At 34.5% G+C, this 21,512-nt stretch overlaps 2 protein-coding genes across 6 annotated transcripts; one reads left to right on the forward strand and one right to left on the reverse strand.

Annotated features, from left to right (window-relative positions):
* The first annotated feature begins 2,443 nt into the window (after nt 1-2,443).
* On the forward strand, nt 2,444-17,493 carry LOC130716224 (calcium-transporting ATPase 10, plasma membrane-type-like). 3 transcript variants are annotated; one of them, XM_057566426.1, is made up of 34 exons: nt 2,444-2,623; nt 5,226-5,347; nt 6,035-6,151; nt 6,234-6,273; nt 6,798-6,913; nt 7,003-7,134; nt 7,223-7,312; nt 7,664-7,733; nt 7,959-8,029; nt 8,130-8,213; nt 8,305-8,382; nt 8,654-8,725; nt 9,091-9,174; nt 9,551-9,633; nt 10,034-10,142; nt 10,268-10,323; nt 10,712-10,754; nt 10,835-10,918; nt 11,220-11,354; nt 11,448-11,513; nt 11,601-11,699; nt 11,854-11,964; nt 12,237-12,407; nt 12,697-12,756; nt 13,785-13,949; nt 14,040-14,156; nt 14,458-14,556; nt 14,805-14,942; nt 15,037-15,137; nt 15,434-15,479; nt 15,642-15,770; nt 16,448-16,555; nt 16,651-16,742; nt 17,057-17,493. In XM_057566426.1, exons 2-34 carry the CDS (start codon nt 5,228-5,230, stop codon nt 17,175-17,177), a joined length of 3,207 nt encoding a protein of 1,068 aa, XP_057422409.1. In that variant the 5' UTR covers nt 2,444-2,623; nt 5,226-5,227; the 3' UTR covers nt 17,178-17,493. The 3 variants fall into 3 exon arrangements, with proteins under 3 accessions (XP_057422409.1, XP_057422411.1, XP_057422410.1); XM_057566428.1 differs by lacking the exon at nt 2,444-2,623 and adding an exon at nt 2,637-2,750; XM_057566427.1 differs by lacking the exon at nt 2,444-2,623 and adding an exon at nt 4,915-5,063.
* Nucleotides 17,494-17,541: 48 nt separating this feature from the next.
* LOC130716225 (choline monooxygenase, chloroplastic) lies at nt 17,542-21,345 on the reverse strand. 3 transcript variants are annotated; one of them, XM_057566429.1, is made up of 10 exons: nt 20,989-21,345; nt 20,395-20,440; nt 20,024-20,159; nt 19,813-19,887; nt 19,516-19,728; nt 18,915-19,010; nt 18,618-18,739; nt 18,383-18,476; nt 17,982-18,035; nt 17,542-17,890 (listed from the first exon to the last, which is right to left on the reverse strand). In XM_057566429.1, exons 1-10 carry the CDS (start codon nt 21,254-21,256, stop codon nt 17,753-17,755), a joined length of 1,242 nt encoding a protein of 413 aa, XP_057422412.1. In that variant the 5' UTR covers nt 21,257-21,345; the 3' UTR covers nt 17,542-17,752. The 3 variants fall into 3 exon arrangements, with proteins under 3 accessions (XP_057422412.1, XP_057422413.1, XP_057422414.1); XM_057566430.1 differs by having other exon boundaries at nt 17,982-18,032; nt 20,989-21,344; XM_057566431.1 differs by lacking the exon at nt 18,915-19,010.
* Between the last annotated feature and the right edge of the window lie 167 nt (nt 21,346-21,512).

Here is a 21,512-nt window from a genome sequence, read left to right on the forward strand (position 1 = left end):
CTCATTGTGCTGCTTCATGCATTTAATGCTTCATCTCTTGATTCTGGGAACGATAAGCGCTTCTGCTCTGTATTTCTCAACATTACATGGCATCTTCAATATATTTGGGGACGATTGTTACCCTTGTTTTGTAATGTATTGGAGGTTGAAAGTAAAGAGCATCGTGTCGTCAAACTATGCTATCGCATTAGGGTTAGGATTACTGATTGATTGATGTGCGCTAACGGACAATTTTGTGAAACTGCCACGAATTTTCTTATGTACGATTGAGCTGTCCTCGCTAGTGATAAGTTTCAGTTTTCATAGACCATATATATGTTCAAGGACAAGGGAAACAAACAAAACTTATGGTTTCCACTTTCCACTTTGTTGTGTTTGCTATAGAAAATGGCTGAAGATAGGTGTACCCACTCCCATGTGAGTGGCTTCAGGTCCTTCCCTATTAGCAATATCAAAACAAGATGATCATCTACGACATATAGAATATATCTTTCATTCTGAGCACAAGCAGTAGAAACCAGAAAATTACCATATCTATCTATCTATCCAATGGATTGTAATTGTTTTGGGGAAGAAAAAAGGACACAAAAATATATATGGGGGGGTCATCATAATAATAATAGTAGACTCAATGAATTTCCAAGAAGTTTCCTGCTATATATATCATTATATCCTGCTGACTAACGAAAGCTATATAGCCCACTTATTATTAATGGATTTGTGTAATATTTTCTTTTTCTTGTCTTCAACTAGTGAAAGCCAGCTCAGAAAATTGTGACAGTACTTCATAACAAATGATTTTCCCGCATTCGAACGTATGCCCTTTCATTTAGTGTAATCTAGCTTGCCCACAGACATTATATTGTTCGTAATTTGTAGTAACATGTTCTCTTGTTGAAGGTAGATTGTGTAAGTCTTCACTCTAAGTGTTATTTTGAATCCGATAGATTTCCGTGCTTTGGACTGAGGCATCATTCTCCCCACCTTAAATTTTTCGTAAAAAAAATAAAATAAAGTTGACCATATATTACAATATTCACTACCATATATATTTGTCCCAATTGTGAGGTGGCATTAGTTTTAACACCCCCCTTATTAATTTCACACCCTCTTTTATTTTTTAAATTTCCTTAATACTCTCTCTTATAAAGAGATAATCAAAGTGTTGTGAAATAGTATTTTCACACCTACTAATTGTGAAACATTTTCACACTCAATAAGTGTGAAAATGTTTCACACTCACTAAGTGTGAAACGCTTAAAACGAAAGGAAGAAGGTGAAGAGAGAATGAACATACTCGATTCACACAATTGTGTTTCATACTCAATATCATGAGTGTTTTTTTATATTTTCATTTCACATATTTCACACTCAAATTTCACACTCAAGAGTGTGAAGGAACCAACTGTTAAGAATTTTATTTTTAATTTTAAATATTTCGTTTTTTTTATAATGAAATTTCACACTCAAGTGTGTGAAACATTTTCAAATTCCACACTTAAGAGTGTGAGTTATTGAACTGTTAATAATTTTATTTTTAAAAATAATTTTTGGTTTTTTAATATTTTCATTTCATACTCTTAGAGTGTGAAATATTTTCAAATTTCACCCTCAAGACTCAAGAGTGTGAAGGAACCAACGATTAAGAATTTTATTTTTAATTTTAAATATTTTCAAATTTCACCCTCAAGAGTGTGAAAATGTTTCACCATCACTTAGTGTGAAACACTTAAAACGAAAGGAAGAAGGTGATGAGGGAATGAACATACATCAGTTCACACTTACAAAGCATGAAATGTTTTCACATATATTAAGTGTGAAAAGTGGCAATGAAGAAAACCATGAGATGAGAGTAAAAGTGAAGGGTGGTGTGACAAACAAAGATGATGGTAGTGATAAGGTAGGAAAAATGATATGTTTGGAATGAAATTAAATTTTAAGGGTAATTGAGACATTTTGGTGCATAAAGGAGGGTGGGAGATTAATTGAGGGGTGTTAAAACTAATGTCCATTGTAAGGTATTCACATCTTTTAAATAAATACATAGATTTTGTGTTCGGTCTTTAAACAAGATTAGCTCACGTAAGATGAGGTTATTAATCCCATAGAATTTAGGCAAACATATTTCGATTAAACTTTTTTAGCACAAAGCTTTTTATTTTTAATTTAAATGATTAAATTTTGCAAATTAAACTCCTTAGAAGGAGCATGCATGGGCATCTCACGGGAGCAGTACTTTGCTTTCTGCCTTTTTCATGGCTAAGCTTGCCTATTATACCATTCCTTTCTGCCTATCCAAAAAAAAAATTCCTTACTTGACCCCTAATTAAGGTCCTACCTAACACGCGACCAAGAGTGATAAATGTACAAATTAAAAGAAATTAAACATAGGAAGTTTCAAGGAAATAAAGAGGCGCATATGTCATGTACATGCATGTGGGTATTAATTAAAAGGAGTTTCGCATGACTTGCTAACAAGTAAACTGAGCAGTTTGCATCTCCGAAAGCTATCTATTAATAATAGCTTTCTTCCTTCCATTGTTCAGTATCTTGTTAACGTGTTCTTGGTATCTGATATCTGTGGGTGGTTCGGCTGCATTTCATTTCATTTCATTCATATAAGGTGAAATTCAAATTCTACGCACATAATGATCTGATCTGCATGCTCCTTACATTCCTCTTGCTTACATTTCCTCATCTAGTTATGAATGAGTTCCAAACACGAGATTCCTGATTTAGTTCAATTTATAGTAAGTATATATCTATTTACCTACCATATGTAGTGTGAGAGAGGTTAGAAGGGATCTTAACATCTTTTTATTATTCAATTTTAACGTTGGTGATGTTGATGTCAAATCAAAATTAGTGTCAACTTGAACGATACTATCATTGGGCTAACAGGTTTGGCCGTATGAAATCTAATTTGTGTTTTGGTCGGCTAAATCGATAAGCATAACGTTACGCTAATTTGTCTTAGCATCGTCACTCAAGTCCATTCAAACCACCGACTCAAAGTTTAAGTCATAATAAAACATAGAATTTTTCCTTTTGATCGAAATGAGTTCTTACAATAAATTTAAATTTGATTTTCAATGTTAATGTATATTAATTAGTGTATTTTTTATTACTTTATGTGTGTATATGCATATGTTTATATATTTATTGCTATTTGCTGATAAAAAAGTTTTGTGATGAAATTTTACTTTGGTCCCTCAGTTTAAAATTTTTCCAAACTCTTCCACTGCTAGTCTAGTACCGTGTCAGTTATGAACTTATGATTAACACGAGGGGATCCAAATCCTCAACTGTGATATTCCTTGGTTGAAGTAGTACAAACTTGTTCCTATTTAATCAGTGATATGAGGTTATGTTGAAAATTAAACTATAAAAAATCTTGTTAAGTGCGTCATAGTCAGAAATGATCATTCACACATTGACGTCGAACACCATTGTCAATGTCATGTGTCATACTTCGTATCCGTGTTTTATCCTTTCAGCAAAGCCATCGCAATTTTATGAATAATAATAACTATTAAAAGAAATAAAAAAAAGTGAAGAGAGAATATATTTTTCATGCGTAAATTAAATATTCACTTTGTGCGCAAATTAAATACTGAATTTTTAGAAAGGAGGAAAAATATTATCATAGGAGGAAAAAAATAAAAATTAAATGCGAATTTAAATTATATATATTTTGGGTGTTTCCCTTTCCTGCATAGAGTTAATATCATAGTCACAAGTAGGGGTGGCAAAATGAGTTTGACCCGCTAGGCCAGCCCTTTTGACCCCATTTTTTTGGCGGATTGGATTGAGACTTTGAACCCAAGTTTTAAAAGTGGGTCAGTCCAACTCAACTCGTATTTTAGCGGGTTAATAACAGATTGGGTTGGGTCAGCCCGCCAACCCATTATTTTTTCAATTTTTTTTCAATTTTTTATTTTTAAGTAGATTATTGTAAGGCGCACATATATTACGACAGACTTAAACTAAAAAAAACTATTTTGAAAACTAGTTAATGATGACCTTCCATAGATTCACCTATATAGGATGCGGTTCTTATTTGTAGGTTATGTTTGTCTAAAATTTTCATTACTGCTCGACATTATCGTTTATAATTATTGGTTGGCTATTATAGGCTGAAGTAAACTCTTGTTGATGATTGTAAAAGACATCTAGTGATGTTAAGTAATATTAAGTGAGTGTGTATTAAATGAAAAAATGACATTTATCAATGATTTGATGAAGGTTATTAACACTTATACTTGATAGTTGCTACTGAGGTTACAACTGTTAATAACAACACATGATAAATATTTTTTTGGTATTGCTATTGATAAAACTTTCTAGTTGAACCCATAACTTTTAAAGATAAAGAATAACTGTAATCCTGATTTTTTTTATGTGCCAACATACGAAAAGTGAAAGATTTCTTAAAATTTCTCATTGCACATCTTTTTTTTATTTCACCACTTTTTCTAAATGGGCTAGCCCTCCAACTCGCCGTCCCACCAAAATATGGGTTGGGTTGAGACTTTGAACCCAAATGCCAAAAGTGTCCAACCCAACACGCATTTCGGTGGGTTAGTGGCGGGTTGGGCTAGGCTCGCCAACCAACCCATATTGCTACCCCAAGTCACAAGTATGGTGATTGTGTCCCCGAGGATTAGCTCAAGTGGTAAGAGTTAGCGGACATAAGAGTTAAGAGTTAAGTGAGATGAAAGGTGAAGGTCCAAAGTTTAAATCCTGATAATGACTAATTTACTAACATTTCTAACAACTAACATTTGTTTATAAAGAAAACAATTACGGTGATTGTGTGAATTTGGTTCTCTAGTGAGGCATAAACATTTTTAGACACAAAAGTGAAATGACTAAAAGCGAAATATCAAACAAATAAGAGGGACCAAAATCGCGATATTAAAAGGATAAAAAATGCAATTAAGCCTAGTATACAATTATGTGAATCTTCCTCACCAACTTAAAAGTTGATTTCATCCCATAGTAGGTGAAATTGTACATTGTCCAACCCTTTAAGTGGAAGTTAGGTGTCTGTTATTTTCCCGGTAAGTCTTTCAGTGCTGTGTTTTTTGTATTGAAACAGACAAGTAATATGCACCATGATATGATATTTGTGAGGTTGTCTTTGTGATCAATATGGTGAAGCAGTAGTAGTAGTAGATAGTTCTGAGGCGTGCATATTGACTGTGCCATCTTTCCTGCGACAGCTATGAATTGCGATTTAGAAGCTGGGTCTCCCACTGATTTTGACGGCGGAGACTGCTCGTCTGACCCATTTGATGTTACCAGAACAAAGAATGCTCCTGTTCAGCGACTCAGACGTTGGAGGGTATGCTTCTAACTTGCTCTAGTGTTATTCATTACTACCATTGTCAATGACATGTTTTTTTAGTAATGAAATGATCTTATTGATACTGTTTCTCTGTTTTTAATTCTAAAATCAAGATAAGGAGATGGTTGTAGTTTCATTCTAAGCATTCATAACATGAAGTCTGGAGTAGATTAGAGAGTTTATTTAAGAAAACACACTAGAGGTTCCAATTAAATTTGTAGTGAGACACTTCTGAAGTTTAATTTTTCTTAATATTTTTCTGAAAAGAGAAGAAGAAATCATCCAATTACCATGAAATTTTGAAATTCTCACCTCGCAAAATGTTAAATAGAAGTTGTGACAAGAAAAACCTAGAACTACTACAGCACCGGGAGTTTGTTCCTTTTAGACACCCATTGATTGGCTTGTTAATGGTAGTTTCAATAAGCAAGTTGAAATTCTATGTATCAGTATGGCTTTTCTGAAGTTGCAATTTTCCCCTGCTAATATAATCTACATTTTCCAAAACTGGCCAAAGACAAGACTCAGTGCGTTTTCTTGATCATGTACTATGTGTTGCTTGTTAATTTACTATGTTAACAGCAGCATTATGTAGTTTTATTTGATTATGGACACTTTATTTTTTTATATTGGGGAGATGATGTTTTGTTCAATGATTGGACAACTAACTCTTTTTGTTTTTAGCAAGCCGCGCTTGTGCTTAATGCTTCTCGTCGGTTTCGTTACACCTTGGACTTGAAGAAAGAAGAAGAGAGGAAGCAAATATTGAAATTGATTATAGTGCATACACATGCCATTCAAGTTTGGTTCCTTCTGTCAACTTTCTTTGTTATTGCTTGTTATAAGTGCACTAACTAATTAGTTAGTTAATTTACTCTCTTAGGCAGCATATCGTTTCAAGGCAGCTGGGGAGAAAACGGATGGTGAGTCATTGAATTTTTGTCACTACTCTACCAGTAATCACCATATTTCTCCAATTTATAAATTTACTCCCGCTGCTTGGTTTGTGAGAAGTGCTTTTGTTGTAACTAGACTTTTAGCACTCTGATTTTTATTCTATTTAAATTCTTGTCTCGCCTTTTATTCCTTTTATTTGCTTTTGTATTCTGCTTATGAGTTCAGCACAATGGTCTGTGTTGCAATTCAGGAAGTCAGTTCATAGTTTGTGAATTTTTTTTAGTTAGGGTTAGTTACTTTACTTTGGTGCATGTTTGCTTATAAAAATAAGAAAGAAACCTTTGCTTATGCTCTAATATTAGTCCTATCACGTGCATATTAGTGTGGGAACCCTGTAGCTTAGAAGTCAAGTGTTATAAATTTCTCTAGGAATTTGTTTCAAAGATGGGGGTGTCTATGTGAAAACCACTTGTCCGAGTATATTAAAAATTCATATATTATTTTGTCTTTTCATTTTACCAATATTGATGATTGGTGCTTTAAACTTTAGGATTAGGAACCGTAATACCTCCATCAAGCTCCCCTGGAGAATTTTTAATTGGACAAGAGAAATTGTCTTCGGTCTCAAGGGATCACGATACAACTGCTCTGCAGGAATATGGAGGGGTAAGTGCGCCAGGAACGATTATCTTAACTTGGTAATGGTATTAATGTGTCCTAACTATTCATGAATTTCTTCTGAATCACCTTATAAGGTTGTAGGGTTGTCACAATTGTTAAAAACTAACTTAGAGAAGGGGATTAAATGTGATCCTGCTGAATTGGTAAAACGAAGAAATGCATTTGGTTCGAACAACTACCCTCGAAAGAAAGGAAGAAGTTTTTTGGTAAATTTTGGTGCACATTGATCATTTGATGGTCCTCTTTTTATTGGAGGCTATTGTACTGATATTATATTTTTGTTGCCTTTCATAGATGTTTATCTGGGATGCTTGCAAGGACCTGACCTTGATTATTTTAACGGTAGCTGCCATAGCTTCATTAGCATTAGGGATAAAATCTGAGGTGAGGTCCACTGAGAAAGTTATGATGTAATCCTTTGTTTCTTTACTGAAGGGGGAAAATATTTTTAGGTGTCTGTCCCTGTGGACTTGTCTCAGCTCACATGATATTTTTTGATAAATCCGCACACAAATATTCATCTCCAAACTCTGCACTTGTCTTTACTTACTGCACTTTTCCCCTACTAAACCAGCATACAAATATTAATTTTTCATTTTTGTGCCAAACTTTACATACTGCTTTTAACGCTCCGTAGCCTTTTTATGTGCAGTTCATCCTATTATAATGTAAAATCAAAGTATATTTTTGTTAATGGTAAGAATTAGGTTCATTCAGTTCAAAATTCTGTTTCAGGGTATTAAGGAAGGATGGTATGATGGAGGAAGCATTGCCGTAGCAGTTATTCTTGTTATTCTTGTTACAGGTGTTGATGTTTTGTCTTTGTATCGTTTATAATGCATTAAATCATTTAATTACATCTTTCATGATTCTGTTTTTCAGTTAGCTATTTGACATAAAGTGTGTTTCGTCTAGACACAAGTCTATGATCAACTTCGTAATTTATTTGGAAGTTATCATAATAATTATTTATCTAGCTCTCTTTTGAAAGGCACATCACCCTCGTATGTTTCTTCTCCTTGTTTTGTAGCAATATGTGATTATAAGCAATCTCTTCAATTTCAAGACCTAAATGAGCATAAAAGAAACATACATTTGGAGGTGTGTGTGTGTTTTTAATTTTTTTTTGTCTCAGATATACTTCTTTTTATTCAACTTATCATTTTTTTTTCAAGTTATGTTTTGATTTGTACTTGAGAAGGTTATTAGAGATGGTAGAAGAGTTGAGATCTCTATATATGATGTTGTTGTTGGTGATGTTGTACCCCTTAATATTGGTGATCAGGTACTTGAGTTTATCTTTTGCCACTTTTGCGTATCAAACCTGATGTTTGCATTTGCTTCTGTTATTTAGTCCTTGATTGAATTTTTTCTAGGTCCCTGCCGATGGAATTTTGATCACCGGTCACTCTCTTGCAATTGATGAATCAAGTATGACCGGGGAGAGCAAGATTGTAAGTGTTTATTTCTATCATCTGGAGAATAGAAATGCTTAAAATTATGAAACGAAACGAACACAAAGGACACATACTTCTCTATTATTTAAAAGCAACCCCCCATGATTGTTCACCAGTTCCTCCTTGTCTAACATCAGAACATCAGCGAAATGTGATTGGCTATAATAACTTTCATGTGTTTCGTTTAGAGCTATTAGCATAGCCTTATAGAAAATAAGAATGACATTGTTCTCTTTTTCTTATTTGGCAATAATTTTCCTTTTTGCAGGTCAATAAGCATTCTAAGGAACCTTTTCTGATTGCTGGATGTAAAATTGCAGATGGAAGTGGCACTATGTTGGTAAATTTTAAACTTTCCTTTTTCCTTCCATTTTGTAACTGTGCAGTATCCCTCCACACCCCCCAAAGAAAAGAGTTTTAGGGATATCTTTGTGATTAATAACATGCATAACAGAAACCCAAACCATTTTTTGCTTCAATTAGTGTGAATTATCCTAAATTCAAAAGAAATGTTCACTTGTAGGGAAATTTACCTAACTGGATCTATAAAGATATCATTTGTTCTTTATGCTTTGCATAGGATGCTGATTATTGAATATATTAAAATTGATTATATTTATTCTTTCTTTGTTCTAATTCACCTGTTTTATTGATTAATCAGCTCTTTTCTGATTTTTCTTTTTGCTGGTTGCTTTCTTTCCTCAGGTAACCGCAGTTGGTATTAATACTGAGTGGGGGCTTCTAATGGCTAGCATTTCAGAGGACAATGGTGAAGAAACACCTTTGCAGGTCCCTGATAGAACCCAGAAAATTAGCAGTAGTTTATTGATAGAACCCTAATTCCCAATTGGGGATTAGGGGAAAGATACATGAGAGAGATGCCAAACACCCTCTCTAACCCTAGAAAGAGAACCACTTCTCTTTCTAGAGAACCACTTCTCTTTCTAACCCAATTCCTAACTGAATACAAAGATACCCCTAACTCTCTAATGTCTGTTATTTATAGGCTACATGCCTCAATAACATTCTAACTAACTCACTAAGTATGACTAACTAACTAACTAACCCCTAACCTTGAGTTCCTATCAGTCCCCCTTTTCCACATGGCTTGTTTTCTATTTCTTGTTTCTTATAGTATGCTCATCTGTATGAGTTTTCAACATAGGTACGCTTAAATGGTGTTGCCACCTTCATTGGTATTACTGGACTCTCCGTGGCTATCGTTGTTCTGATTGTGCTACTGGCCAGGTTACCATCTGTTTCTTTGTATGATCAAATAATATTTTCTAGGTTAAAATGCAAATCTTCAACTCTAATCCTCTATCCAATAGCCCTGTGTGGTTTATATCAGTTAACCCACTTAAAATTTTAAATATTACTTATTATTCTTGTTGTTTCAATTTACTCATTTGATTGATCTCAAAATTGAAAGCAAAAGTAGTTTTGCCATTATTGAGTGATTAAGTGGGTCAAGTTCCAAAAATGAAACCACAGGGAGTTATTTGCCAAATATTGATAAGTGTGTTATCTGTCAACAGTAAAATAACAGGACTATTTGCCAAAGGGTCAAAGTTGAAATGGGTGATTTGCAATTTAACCAAGTTTTTAATTGTGCATGTCTCTGAAATGGTAACCTATATAAGCACAGATATTTCTCTGGGCATACTAGAAACCCAGATGGAAGTGTTCAATTTACAGCAGGCAAGACCAAGGTCGGTGACGCTATTAATGGAACAATTAAGATAGTCACTGTTGCGGTATGTGCATTGAGAAGTACTGGACTGCCAGTACTTTCATGATACGTCTATCCATAAATATTCATAATTTTCATAGGCTTTGAAATTAATACTTATTGGGCGATTGTAATTTATTGAATATGTAGGTCACGATTGTAGTGGTTGCCGTGCCTGAAGGGCTCCCTCTCGCAGTTACCTTAACGTAAGTTTGCTAATTTTGATCAGAACTTCTAGTTGTATTTTTATTTTTTCTTGTTACTTAAGTCTTGATAAATATGTTGTAAGTTGTATCTTTGGTGCCATTGCACATTATGGATACTGTTGTTATTGTCCTTGTACTACAATATGATTCATGTATTTGACCCTTTAATTCTTAAATTGGCTGTAAATTGGGTAAGAAGTTTGTAAGTACTCCAACCAAGATTGGTCATTTATAAGATTCTGCCATTTTATGTGGCATTTTATCATTATATAGAGAAACCATTATCTCTATTCTATCCATATTAGACTGTCAGTATGACAGCCTTTCGGATCTCTGACATTATTTCATCTTATTTTTCTCTACTGACATACTTTTTCCTATTTTATAGACTGGCCTTCTCAATGAAAAAAATGATGGCAGATAAAGCTTTGGTATGCCAAATTTTGTTTGTGCTTTCACTAGATTTCGACTATTTGAGAAATGTTGTTTATTATAACACACTGAATTGCAGGTGAGGAGGCTTTCTGCCTGTGAGACTATGGGGTCGGCCACAATTATTTGCACTGATAAGACTGGAACTCTGACTATGAATCAGGTTAGCTGTGATGCCGTATTTAAAGCATTTATACATTAAATTTTTATAGTAAGTTACATGAACTTGTTGGAGGGCATTTGTTGCAAATATTTTCAATTATCATGAGTTTATGTCAAGTAGGAAACATCTCAATTGTAAGCTTAGGAGTTCATAATTTTAACCGACATGTCAATGTGATAACATGGTCTGAATGTTCATTAATAGGTGTATTTTGGGTGAATATTATGAGGAAGTAGTTCATTTCTGCTGATTTCGATAGTGTGTCAGCAGCTTTTAATTTCACCTAAATTATTTGAGACAGATGACTGTTGTTGAGGCTTGCATTGGTGGGAAAAAGATTGATCCTCACGAGAAATCACAGCTCTCACCTATGCTCTGTGCTTTGATGATTGAAGGTGTTGCACAGAACACTAATGGAAGTGTTTATGTGCCTGAGGTATGCTAGAACTGTTTTTCGTCACTCTGTCTCCCTAAACTATAATCACATACTGAGTGTTCTGGTACTCAATCTCTAATTTTGTTCTTACAGAGCGGTAATGATATTGAGGTTTCTGGATCACCAACAGAGAAAGCAATTTTACATTGGGGTATTCAGGTCCGTTTTGAAACTTCAAGTTTTTTCCTTCATTTCAAGGAGCTTTATTCATTTACAATTAGTTATGTCTGTTATATCAAACCTCAGCTTGGGATGGATTTTGAGGCTGCCAGATCAGAATCATCAATTATCCATGTCTTTCCATTCAATTCAGACAAAAAACGAGGTGGAGTTGCAATACAAACGGTAATACCTTGTTGGCATTTCAACTCAAGTATGCAGAGTCTTGCTTCCGTTCTAAACTAGCTGATATGTTATAAGAGCTAATATATTATGCAATGATGTACTATATCTTGTCAACCAGAACACTATTTGTTAAGAGTTTTATACTTCTCTGCAGGTTGATGCTGAAATCCACATACATTGGAAAGGTGCTGCTGAGATAATCCTTGCTTGCTGTACAGGTTATATGGATGCAAATGATCAGTTGGTGGAAATGGATGAGGAGAAGGTTTGAGAAAATAGTTACTTAGTTAGGTCAATACTTTAAAGGCATTTTTACTCTCAAAATTTTCCTGTTTGGCAATCTTCTCTGACTACATCTTAGCATCTTCACCAATGAGTTTTCCTATTTTGCCTCTTCTTTTCTCTATCTTTGATCATTACATACATTCATGAAACAAGCAAATACAAAGTATCATGAGCTGCTCGGATGGCATTTGATAGTTGTTTTTTTACTGATTTTGATAGTGTTCTTTTAAGTGAAATTTCCATTGCTTGCAGATGACAGTTTTTAAAAAAGGTATTGAAGACATGGCTGCTGATAGTCTACGTTGTGTTGCCATTGCATATAGATTATATGAAATGGAGAATGTTCCAGCTAGTGAAGAAGATCTTGCTCACTGGTCACCGCCAGAGGATGATCTCGTTTTACTGGCTATTCTTGGTCTGAAGGTATGTATTTCCTTGACCAATTATATTGTCAATTTTAATATGTAATCTCTATTTACCAGTATTATACTCATATGTTGTTCTTGTTTCATCTTGATACTTGTTAGCACTACTATTTATAATTTGCTTATTCTCGCTCTTTCTCTTGTATTGTATATTCGTATGTCTTTTTTGCAATCTTAGATCATTCGGGAAGGGTCCACTCTCTGTTAAATGACTTCCACATGTTAATTTCTATCATTTCAGTATGTTCTTATTATTTGTCTGATGACAATTATGCATTCAAATGCAGGATCCTTGTCGACCAGGTGTTAAAGATGCAGTGCAGCTTTGCCAAAAATCTGGGGTTAAGGTATTATTAGTATATGTTTATGATGTTGAAAGTCATCTTGTTCCCATTAAGCTGCTTAGGTCATTCAGACAAGTACAGCATGTTTTTGTACAGGTGTTACATTTTATTATTTTACACCATTTGTGAAACTAAATTGCAGAGGTTTTATTTGGTGATGACTTCCATTGAGATATATGTATATTTTTAAAATACAGAAAATGAATTATTTGCCAAATTTTCTAATTTTCTTGAGACGAAAAAAATTCTGAGAAAACTATTGTTTGTCCAGAAATTAACCTATGCTTAGTTCAGTGGCACTGTGGCAGTAACTCTTTAATCCTTTTTGTCAATGCTACTCCTTATGAGTCTCTTCAGAAAATCGAAACTTTTTCTGTGTGTTTTATTTAAATTATTTAATTATAAAAACATTTCAATAATATAAATTTTATAATTTATTAGGTCTTTGAACATATCTCAATAAACTTATCAATGGAGGAAAGCCTGACTGCTCAAGCTTCTGAGCTTCATATAGCTTTACACTAACTACATTATAACCATAGAATTTATAAAGATAGTGTCTTAATTTTCCCATTAGATGAGATTGTATTCTTGTTACTACAACTAAAGCCTTTTCCCATTAGATGAGATTGACTACATGGATCACTTGACTCATATCCTTCTTGTACAAAAGTAAACAAAAGGAATCAACTAAAAGTTTATTTGACATAGTTTTTATTTTCCTTATAGAAGGTAAACTTGAGCACCGAGAGGTTTAACATTTCTTAACTGTTAGGTATACAATAACGGTTTTAAGATACTGGTTAGTACTTTGCGTTGCAGCACCATTTCTATTTTTTTTCAAATGTTGTGTGATTGCTTTCAATATGCTGAAGATTGTGAAGGCTAATTTTTTATTATAGCATCATCTGATCTTAAATATCCTGCAAAATAAGCACTATTTAGATTAAGGACTGTAATATGCTTAGCATGTGTAGTTTTATAGTTATTAAAAGTGTTGATTTTTGTCTTATTTGAATTTCTTACCCTAGGTAAAAATGGTCACTGGTGACAATGTTAAAACTGCAAAAGCAATTGCTGTGGAATGTGGAATACTTGGTTCATTTGCTGAGGCTACAGAGCCAAACATCATTGAAGGAAAAACATTCCGTGCCTTGTCTGATAAAGAGAGAGAAGAAATTGTTGAAAGGATATCGGTATACAACTTCTTTAACAGCCTTGGTGATATAAATCATTAGCAAATCCGCAAATGATATTAAGTGTCAATATTCAATACTATGTAATAGGTTATGGGACGGTCATCTCCTAATGACAAGCTTCTGCTTGTGCAAGCATTAAGGAGGAAGGGGCATGTTGTGGCTGTAACTGGGGATGGAACAAATGATGCTCCAGCACTGCATGAGGTTTGCATTGCATTTTCATATTTTTTTGGATGTGTGCCTTAATTTTGTAATATTAGATTAAGTACGTGTTAAATTATGACAATAACTCAGTTTTACTGATGCCGAAGTTGCTATTGCTATGTTAGTTCTATATACAATCAGAATCACAGTGTTATGTATATATTAATGAATGATGGCGTTTCCTAATTTCAAAGTTTGAATACGTTGTTCCATCCAATGCCCATTTTTGGTTCAAATTATTATGTAAATTAATTCTTGTTTTCATGTTTATATTTCTAATTATATATATTTCGGAGTTTAGGCCGATATTGGTCTTGCAATGGGTATTCAAGGTACAGAAGTTGCTAAAGAGAGCTCTGATATCATTATTTTGGATGACAATTTTGCATCAGTTGTGAAGGTTAGTCCTCATTTCTTATTTTGAGGGATTTTGAACTGTTTGTAATAAAGCATGTTTAGCATCCATCTCAAAGAACTATGTATGGAATTACGTGAAAAGCAGAAGTATAAGTTTATGAGTACTGAGAGGTCTGTATAGTTTTTTAGGCGCATTGCATAGCTTCTGATATTACTCTATGTAAGCTGATAATGAATTGATTTTTGAAGCACAGCTATTAGTGCCTTTCACAATTTTCTCCACAAATGCAGGTTGTTAAATGGGGGCGGTCAGTATATGCAAATATTCAGAAATTTATCCAGTTTCAGCTTACAGTCAATATAGCAGCTCTTGCTATAAATGTTGTTGCTGCATTTTCATCTGGTGATGTCCCACTAAATACAGTGCAGGTTTGCTGTTTATCTGACTGTCACTGGTTTGTGCTTCAGTCATTTATTTCAGGAGGCCATCCTTATGATTATCGCTTTATTGCTTTCTGAACAGCTTCTCTGGGTTAATCTTATCATGGATACTCTTGGAGCACTAGCCTTGGCAACTGAACCACCAACAGATCACCTTATGGATCAGCTTCCAGTGGGTCGAAGGTCAATTTTTTTTAGTCTTTTAGTTTGGAAGTTCATAGTTTACATTGTGAGTAATAATTTTTATTTGGTATGGTATTTTAGTGTTGCATGGAATTTGAAAATTTAAAATGATAGAAAATGATGCAGTGGATAAGAGCCTTAAACATGCCAGTGATTCCTGAATTTGTTATGCTTGTGTGGGTACAAGTAAAAAAAGGACCTGCAGTTTGAAGCTCCATTATAATATCAGATTCTGTGTGTATGTGCTTTGATGTATTTTGGGTTATAAAATCGGCGGTCTCTTGTTTGCTTTTCAGAGAACCTCTTGTTACAAATATTATGTGGAGGAATCTGCTGATACAGGTGAATTCCGTTTCTCATTTATCAGTGCCCCTGTTGCCACTGTGGTTGCCAGGGATTTTGCTTTTACATGGGCTAGGCCACCAAAGGTCAATTAATGAATGTTGAAACTATAGTGTCATGGTTTCCTATCATTAAATCACCAATAATGGTTGAACCTTTCAGGCAATGTACCAAGTGTCTGTTTTGCTTATACTTAATTTCCGAGGCACGAGCATACTGGATCTGACGCACAAGCCCAATGCAGTCAAAGTGAAGAATACTCTGATATTCAATGCATTTGTTCTTTGTCAAGTAAGTCGTTCACCAATTAATTGGAAATTAAAAATCTCTGAGCTTAAGTGTATAGAATTCTAAACATGGAGAAATATTAACTATGACTGCAAAGAGCAAGATACACAATGCATGGGAACTAAAAGAGCTCAACCACAACTAAACAAAGTCCGATTATTCTTATGGTGCAAGATTAATTGAAAATGTTTTATTTTTCCTAATTGACTTTAGGTCTATTTATGGTGTTTAACTCTTATGTTTAAGATTGTTAAGTGTATAGAATTTTAAACATGCGGAAATCATTTGAAATTTAATCGCTTTTGGTGATTCTCTTACTGCATTTTTTTTCTGGAAAACCAACTAATTCACATGTAAGCTTATTCTAAGGAAAAGGGATGGCGAAGTAATTCTATTTGTAAAAGAATTTTGATAGACTCCCTCCGCCGTAGTAGCGTAGATCTTTTGTTCCTTTATTGATTGTTACCACATTGTTCCTGAAGATTTCTCTGTCCCTCATCTGATAAGCTTTACTGTTAGACTCAATTTGTTTTTTATTGTTGCTAAATCCTAATGAATTTGAGTGGATGCCCAATTCATCTTCATCAATAGTTATTTTGGTATCCATCTCATATTTGCACTTTGCTTCCTTTGATTTCCATTCTAATGATGGCAAAGAAAATATTCCCCACAAACTGCAGGTCTTTAATGAATTTAATGCACGAAAGCCGGATGAATTCAACATATTCAAGGGGGTTACCAAAAACTACCTCTTTATGGGGATAGTGGGATTAACTATTGTGCTTCAGGTCAGTCTTGAATCTTGATCCAAGTCATCCCCAGTTGTTTGTCTTTATTTATGAAATATTTGTAATGCGACGTAAACTTTGTTACTTCTTTTCAGATTGTCATCGTTGAATTTCTTGGAAAGTTCACTAGATCAGTCAAGCTTAATTGGAAGCAGTGGCTCATCTCTGTCATTATAGGATTTATCAGGTCAGTTGATTTATCATGAGCACTTGTTGAATGCATGGTGCATCTTGCTTGCACGCTGTTCTCTTCAGTAAGAATTTTTTAGATTGTCCTTTGATGAAAGCTTGATTGGAAGGGCCTTCATTGTATGCTTATATTGTATGTATAAATTGAAAGATATTAATTGATTAGACACAATGTTTCACTTGACATTGTTATGTGACATATGACATGAGAGGATTCTAATCCTCAAAGCATAGGGCTACTCTAACTTACACTGTTACACATGCTAATTGTATTTCTTCCCCTGCTCCCTTTCTCTCTTTCCATGCTCTCAGCTGGCCTCTTGCTGTGGTTGGAAAACTGATACCAGTACCAGCAACTCCTGTGAAGAACTATTTTCCAAGATTTCGTTGTGGAAGAACAGAAAGAAAGATGGAATCTGATGCTTCTCAATAGAGCCATGTTTAGATGTCTTGCTGATTCACTTTCTCCCTTCTGTCTGGTTTATTCTCACAGATGATCTCCATTATAGTATACTGGTTGCACATAGTCGTTTCTCGGTGCCCAGATCTGGAAACAAAGTCGGATTATTCTTATACCTCGGTTCTTATAGGGATATCATATGTGGAACTTCAGCCAATCTTTCTTTTTTCAGCGTTTTTTTGTAAATTTCATAAGGGCTGATGTATATATTTCCATGTATTTGAAGAAGTGCAAAAATATAGATGGCAATAACACTATTATGAGAGTTCAAATTTACTATTTCAATTTAGCTTCTTTTTGTTTCAATGTAATCTGGATTTTAATGAGATACAATGTCTTTCAAAAGAAATATTAACTAGACCAATTTTGTATGCTCAAGAAAATCTAGCAAAATTCTCTCCGAGAGCTTTGCAAGGTAATTACACTATTGCAATTTGTAAGTCAGACAAGCCTTTATATATTACAACTTGGGCAAATGGTGTTTTGATACATTAAATCCTGACTCAATTTGAAATCCAGACAAACACACAGTGCAAGTACAAGGGAGTTTATATGATCATGTCTTCATACAGCAAACAATGGAAATGGTGCATGGCCTGCTCCACTGTAGGAACATATCTTCCCACAAAATATGCTGGGGATTGGAGACCTTTCTGGACACCTTCACACAACACAATATCTTCTACCTGCTCATGGAATGAAGCTAAATGTTATTATACTAGGTGTATTGCAACTAGAGGAAAATTTCTATTAGGACTGCAACATAGATTTTTGTACCTGCACTTTCTCACTGTCCTGTAAACTTTTCTCTATGAAATCTTTGTCATCCTGCTAAGTCAAAGAGAAAGCAATTGACTATGAGTGTTCTGACTTCTTATAAGTATTCATCGATTTATTTTCAAACATCAATGATTCATGAAGTGAAAACTCAATACAAAATTCAAATTCAACTTGTAAACTTTTCTCTATGAAATCTGTCATCCTGCTAAGTCAAAGAGAAAGCAATTGACTATGAGTGTTCTGACTTCTGATAAGTATTTATCTATTTATTTTCAAACATCAATGATTCATGAAGTGAAAACTCAATAGAAAATTCAAATTCAATCTTGTAAGGAACTAGGGAGCCATTACATTAGATACAAATATTAGGTGCACACACTAACGTAACTACAAATTACCTGTAGAGAGTGTTCCAGATAGTAGTCAAATACTACTTGACATTTGTTGGGTCCTAAAGGAAGTACAAGATTGGTATCCATCCAAGGTCCATACCTATGGCCAGCAAGCACTCCAAGTTATCAAAACATGCTAATTTGCAAAACAAATAAGGAGTGGATACTAAATTCGTTTTCAGGATCAGTAAGACAATGACTGAAAATTATCAAACAATTTCCCAAAAAACAAAACAAGCACCTATTAATCATGAAATTTGGGTAAATGAAAGCATATATAGCTTTTCTTCCAAGTCTATCATAATTGTCGTTGCTTTTCTCTGAGCTACTTTCACAACTTTGGATGCTAGCCCTTTCAAACATCTGTTTCATTTATAACAATTATTTAGTACAAAATCACTCCCTGTTAACAGAACATTTAGAAAATCCAAGTTCTACAATATCCTATTAACTTTGGATGACTCAAGTTTCCATGCTGCGGTACAGCAGCAGGTAAAATGAGAGATTTTATAGAAGAAAATGTAGTCAAGAAGCCTACTGTGATAGAATAGGAATCGAGTTTAAGACCAGACGCCAGGCCTTTATGTGCATATGGCACATGATAGCCACCATCTAAGTAGTTATCACAGAATACCTGCAAAGCCAAGACCCCAAAAATACCAAAGTCTTAGCACCTCCGTGAATCACACACACACACAAGTTGTATATAATAATAAACAAATGATTTTGTTTTATATTTTTTGCAGAAGATGCCCACTCGCCATTGAGATAAAAAAAGAAAAGGAAAAGACTAATGTCATAAACCAACTATCCTTACAGCTTTAAGCAACAACTGAAATCCAACTTTTTATCAGAATAATAGGGGCAACAATGATCGAACTCTATGGAGGCTCTAATACCATGTCATTTGTCATGAACCAACTATCCCAAATGCTTTAGTTGTTGGGTAACTTCACACATCAGTAATTTTATATTATGTTTCTAACAGCTTCCAACAGAAGGGAGAGCGAAGTTTCGCAAAACTGGTAAAACTTTTCTCCAAGTGATCATAAAGAAAATGAAATTGCACCCCGGTAGCAAAGTAATATACAAAACTTCTAGGAAAGTAAATAAATTTATGGCAAAGTGCAGCAGTTTACCTTCCAATTGCAATCAATGGTGTATTCACGTCTACAAACATAACTTAATGAAGAATCAACTCCATTAGTACTCAGTATTTCTGAACAGCTACCAAGCCATTCCTCTGCCACATTATGATGATCAGCTTCCTTCTGAGAAAGATTCTCTTTCTCCAAATTGAGAAGAACGAAAGGCCCCCATGTAGCTACTTTGATTGGTATAAGGCCAAAATCCTACCCTTCACGGTCAGAGAAATCAGCAAGCATTTGTGACAAATAAATTGCACGACCAACTTATCACAGAAGAGAAATGCATACTTTCACATTGAAATCCCGCATTCCGGATATTCTATTTGCCTTAAGAAGTGCTCCATTTAATCCATATGTCCAACCCTGCACAAATCATTGTACTTCCATATCTAAGTTTCCGAAACAGGAAAAAGGAAGTGAAATCAAAAACTTAGAAATGAGAGAGAAACTTAGAAATGAGAGAGAGCATATGCATATTTAATGTTGTAGGTAAACTCACATAGTAAGGGCAAACGAAACAGGACTTCTGTCCACTTCCTGAAGCAAGAAGAGAGGCATGATGACGACAAACATTGTGAAAGGCGCAGACCTTCCCACTATCATCCCGACATACCACGAATTCCACATCTCCTAGTCTGCAATACTTAACTCTCCAGTTGGTTCTCAGAAACTTCGAAGAAAGGAAAATGAAAAGGGTGCACAACTTAAGAATCAATACAAAATATCCTTTTTCCCTTCCAAGAACCAAATGGTTCTGCACTTAGACAACATTGTTAACCACATACAACAAATTAGAAAATGAACTGGAATCTGTATACTTCTATTGAAGAAGGTGGATCATAAAAAAAAAATTAAATTAAATAAATCCACCTTCCAGTGAAAAAGTCATGGGGATCCTTTAACTGCTCCGTGGACCCTGGTAAGCAAAATTGAGCAAGGATTGAGAATTTAAAGCTGACAAAATATCCCATAAGGTAAATTCTAGTTAATCTATCATAAAGAGGACATCAGAATTCAGTGTAAATAAAAGCAGAATGTCACATAGCCATGTCTAGAACATGGTGTTTCTCAATTCTCACTAGTTTCAATCCCAAATAAGCATGTGCAAGCAGATATGATGGTTTCATTCCTCTACATATAAAATACAAGGTAGAAGAAGTGAAAATTTTGACACTAAAACGTTGATGAAGTGAATTTCACACAAACCAAATAATAGGATCCATTATGCCCTCATGTCACATAAACTCAAATTTATATGATCAGGTATCATCTTTCTTTCCTTCAAAGGAATTTCACCATTCAACCAAAATCATAAAAACATATAAATATTTGTTTCCTGTTATTCCAATGAAACTAATTATTATATTGAAACTCCATATCTTCAATCTGTCTTCCAAAGCAAAACAAAAACACCCAAGAAAGAATAAGCAAAATGGTTGAAACTAAGAGCAGCATAGAACTGACCCACAGCTTGCCATCCTCTGTAGAAGACGCGATCGAGCTCAAGCTGGAAGAAAGAGGGGTCAGTGTACCATGAAGTTGGGGGTGTGACGGCTTCCTCTATGGGAATATTGGGATTGAAGTGCTTGACAAGTTTCTGAGACACATGGGGGTCTGAACTGCGAAGAGAGCAACAAGATAGTGTCGAATGTTTGTTGGGAAAATTGAGGTTTCTGGGTTCTCCTTGTCGGAGATTGGGGATGAAGGGTGCCACTCGCATACTCATCGCCATTGAAGCGTGTCTTCCAATGAATACATACACTGTTCCTGCTGTTTACTTGTAAATCGTGGTGCTTGCTTGGCTGCTAGCAGGCAAGTGGCAGCAAATACTTGCAAAAGAGTAATGATATATACACACCTCTTTTTTTAAAACACTTCATTTCCACCTCTTTTTATTTCTATCTCTCTCTTCTTATCATCTATCACATCTCATACTTTCTCTCTCTTACTTTTTCTTTTCTTTCTATCTCTCTCCTCATTCCACCTCT

Source organism: Lotus japonicus, chromosome 4, assembly GCF_012489685.1.
Source record: "Lotus japonicus ecotype B-129 chromosome 4, LjGifu_v1.2".
In the NCBI taxonomy this organism is placed as follows: Eukaryota; Viridiplantae; Streptophyta; class Magnoliopsida; order Fabales; family Fabaceae; genus Lotus; species Lotus japonicus.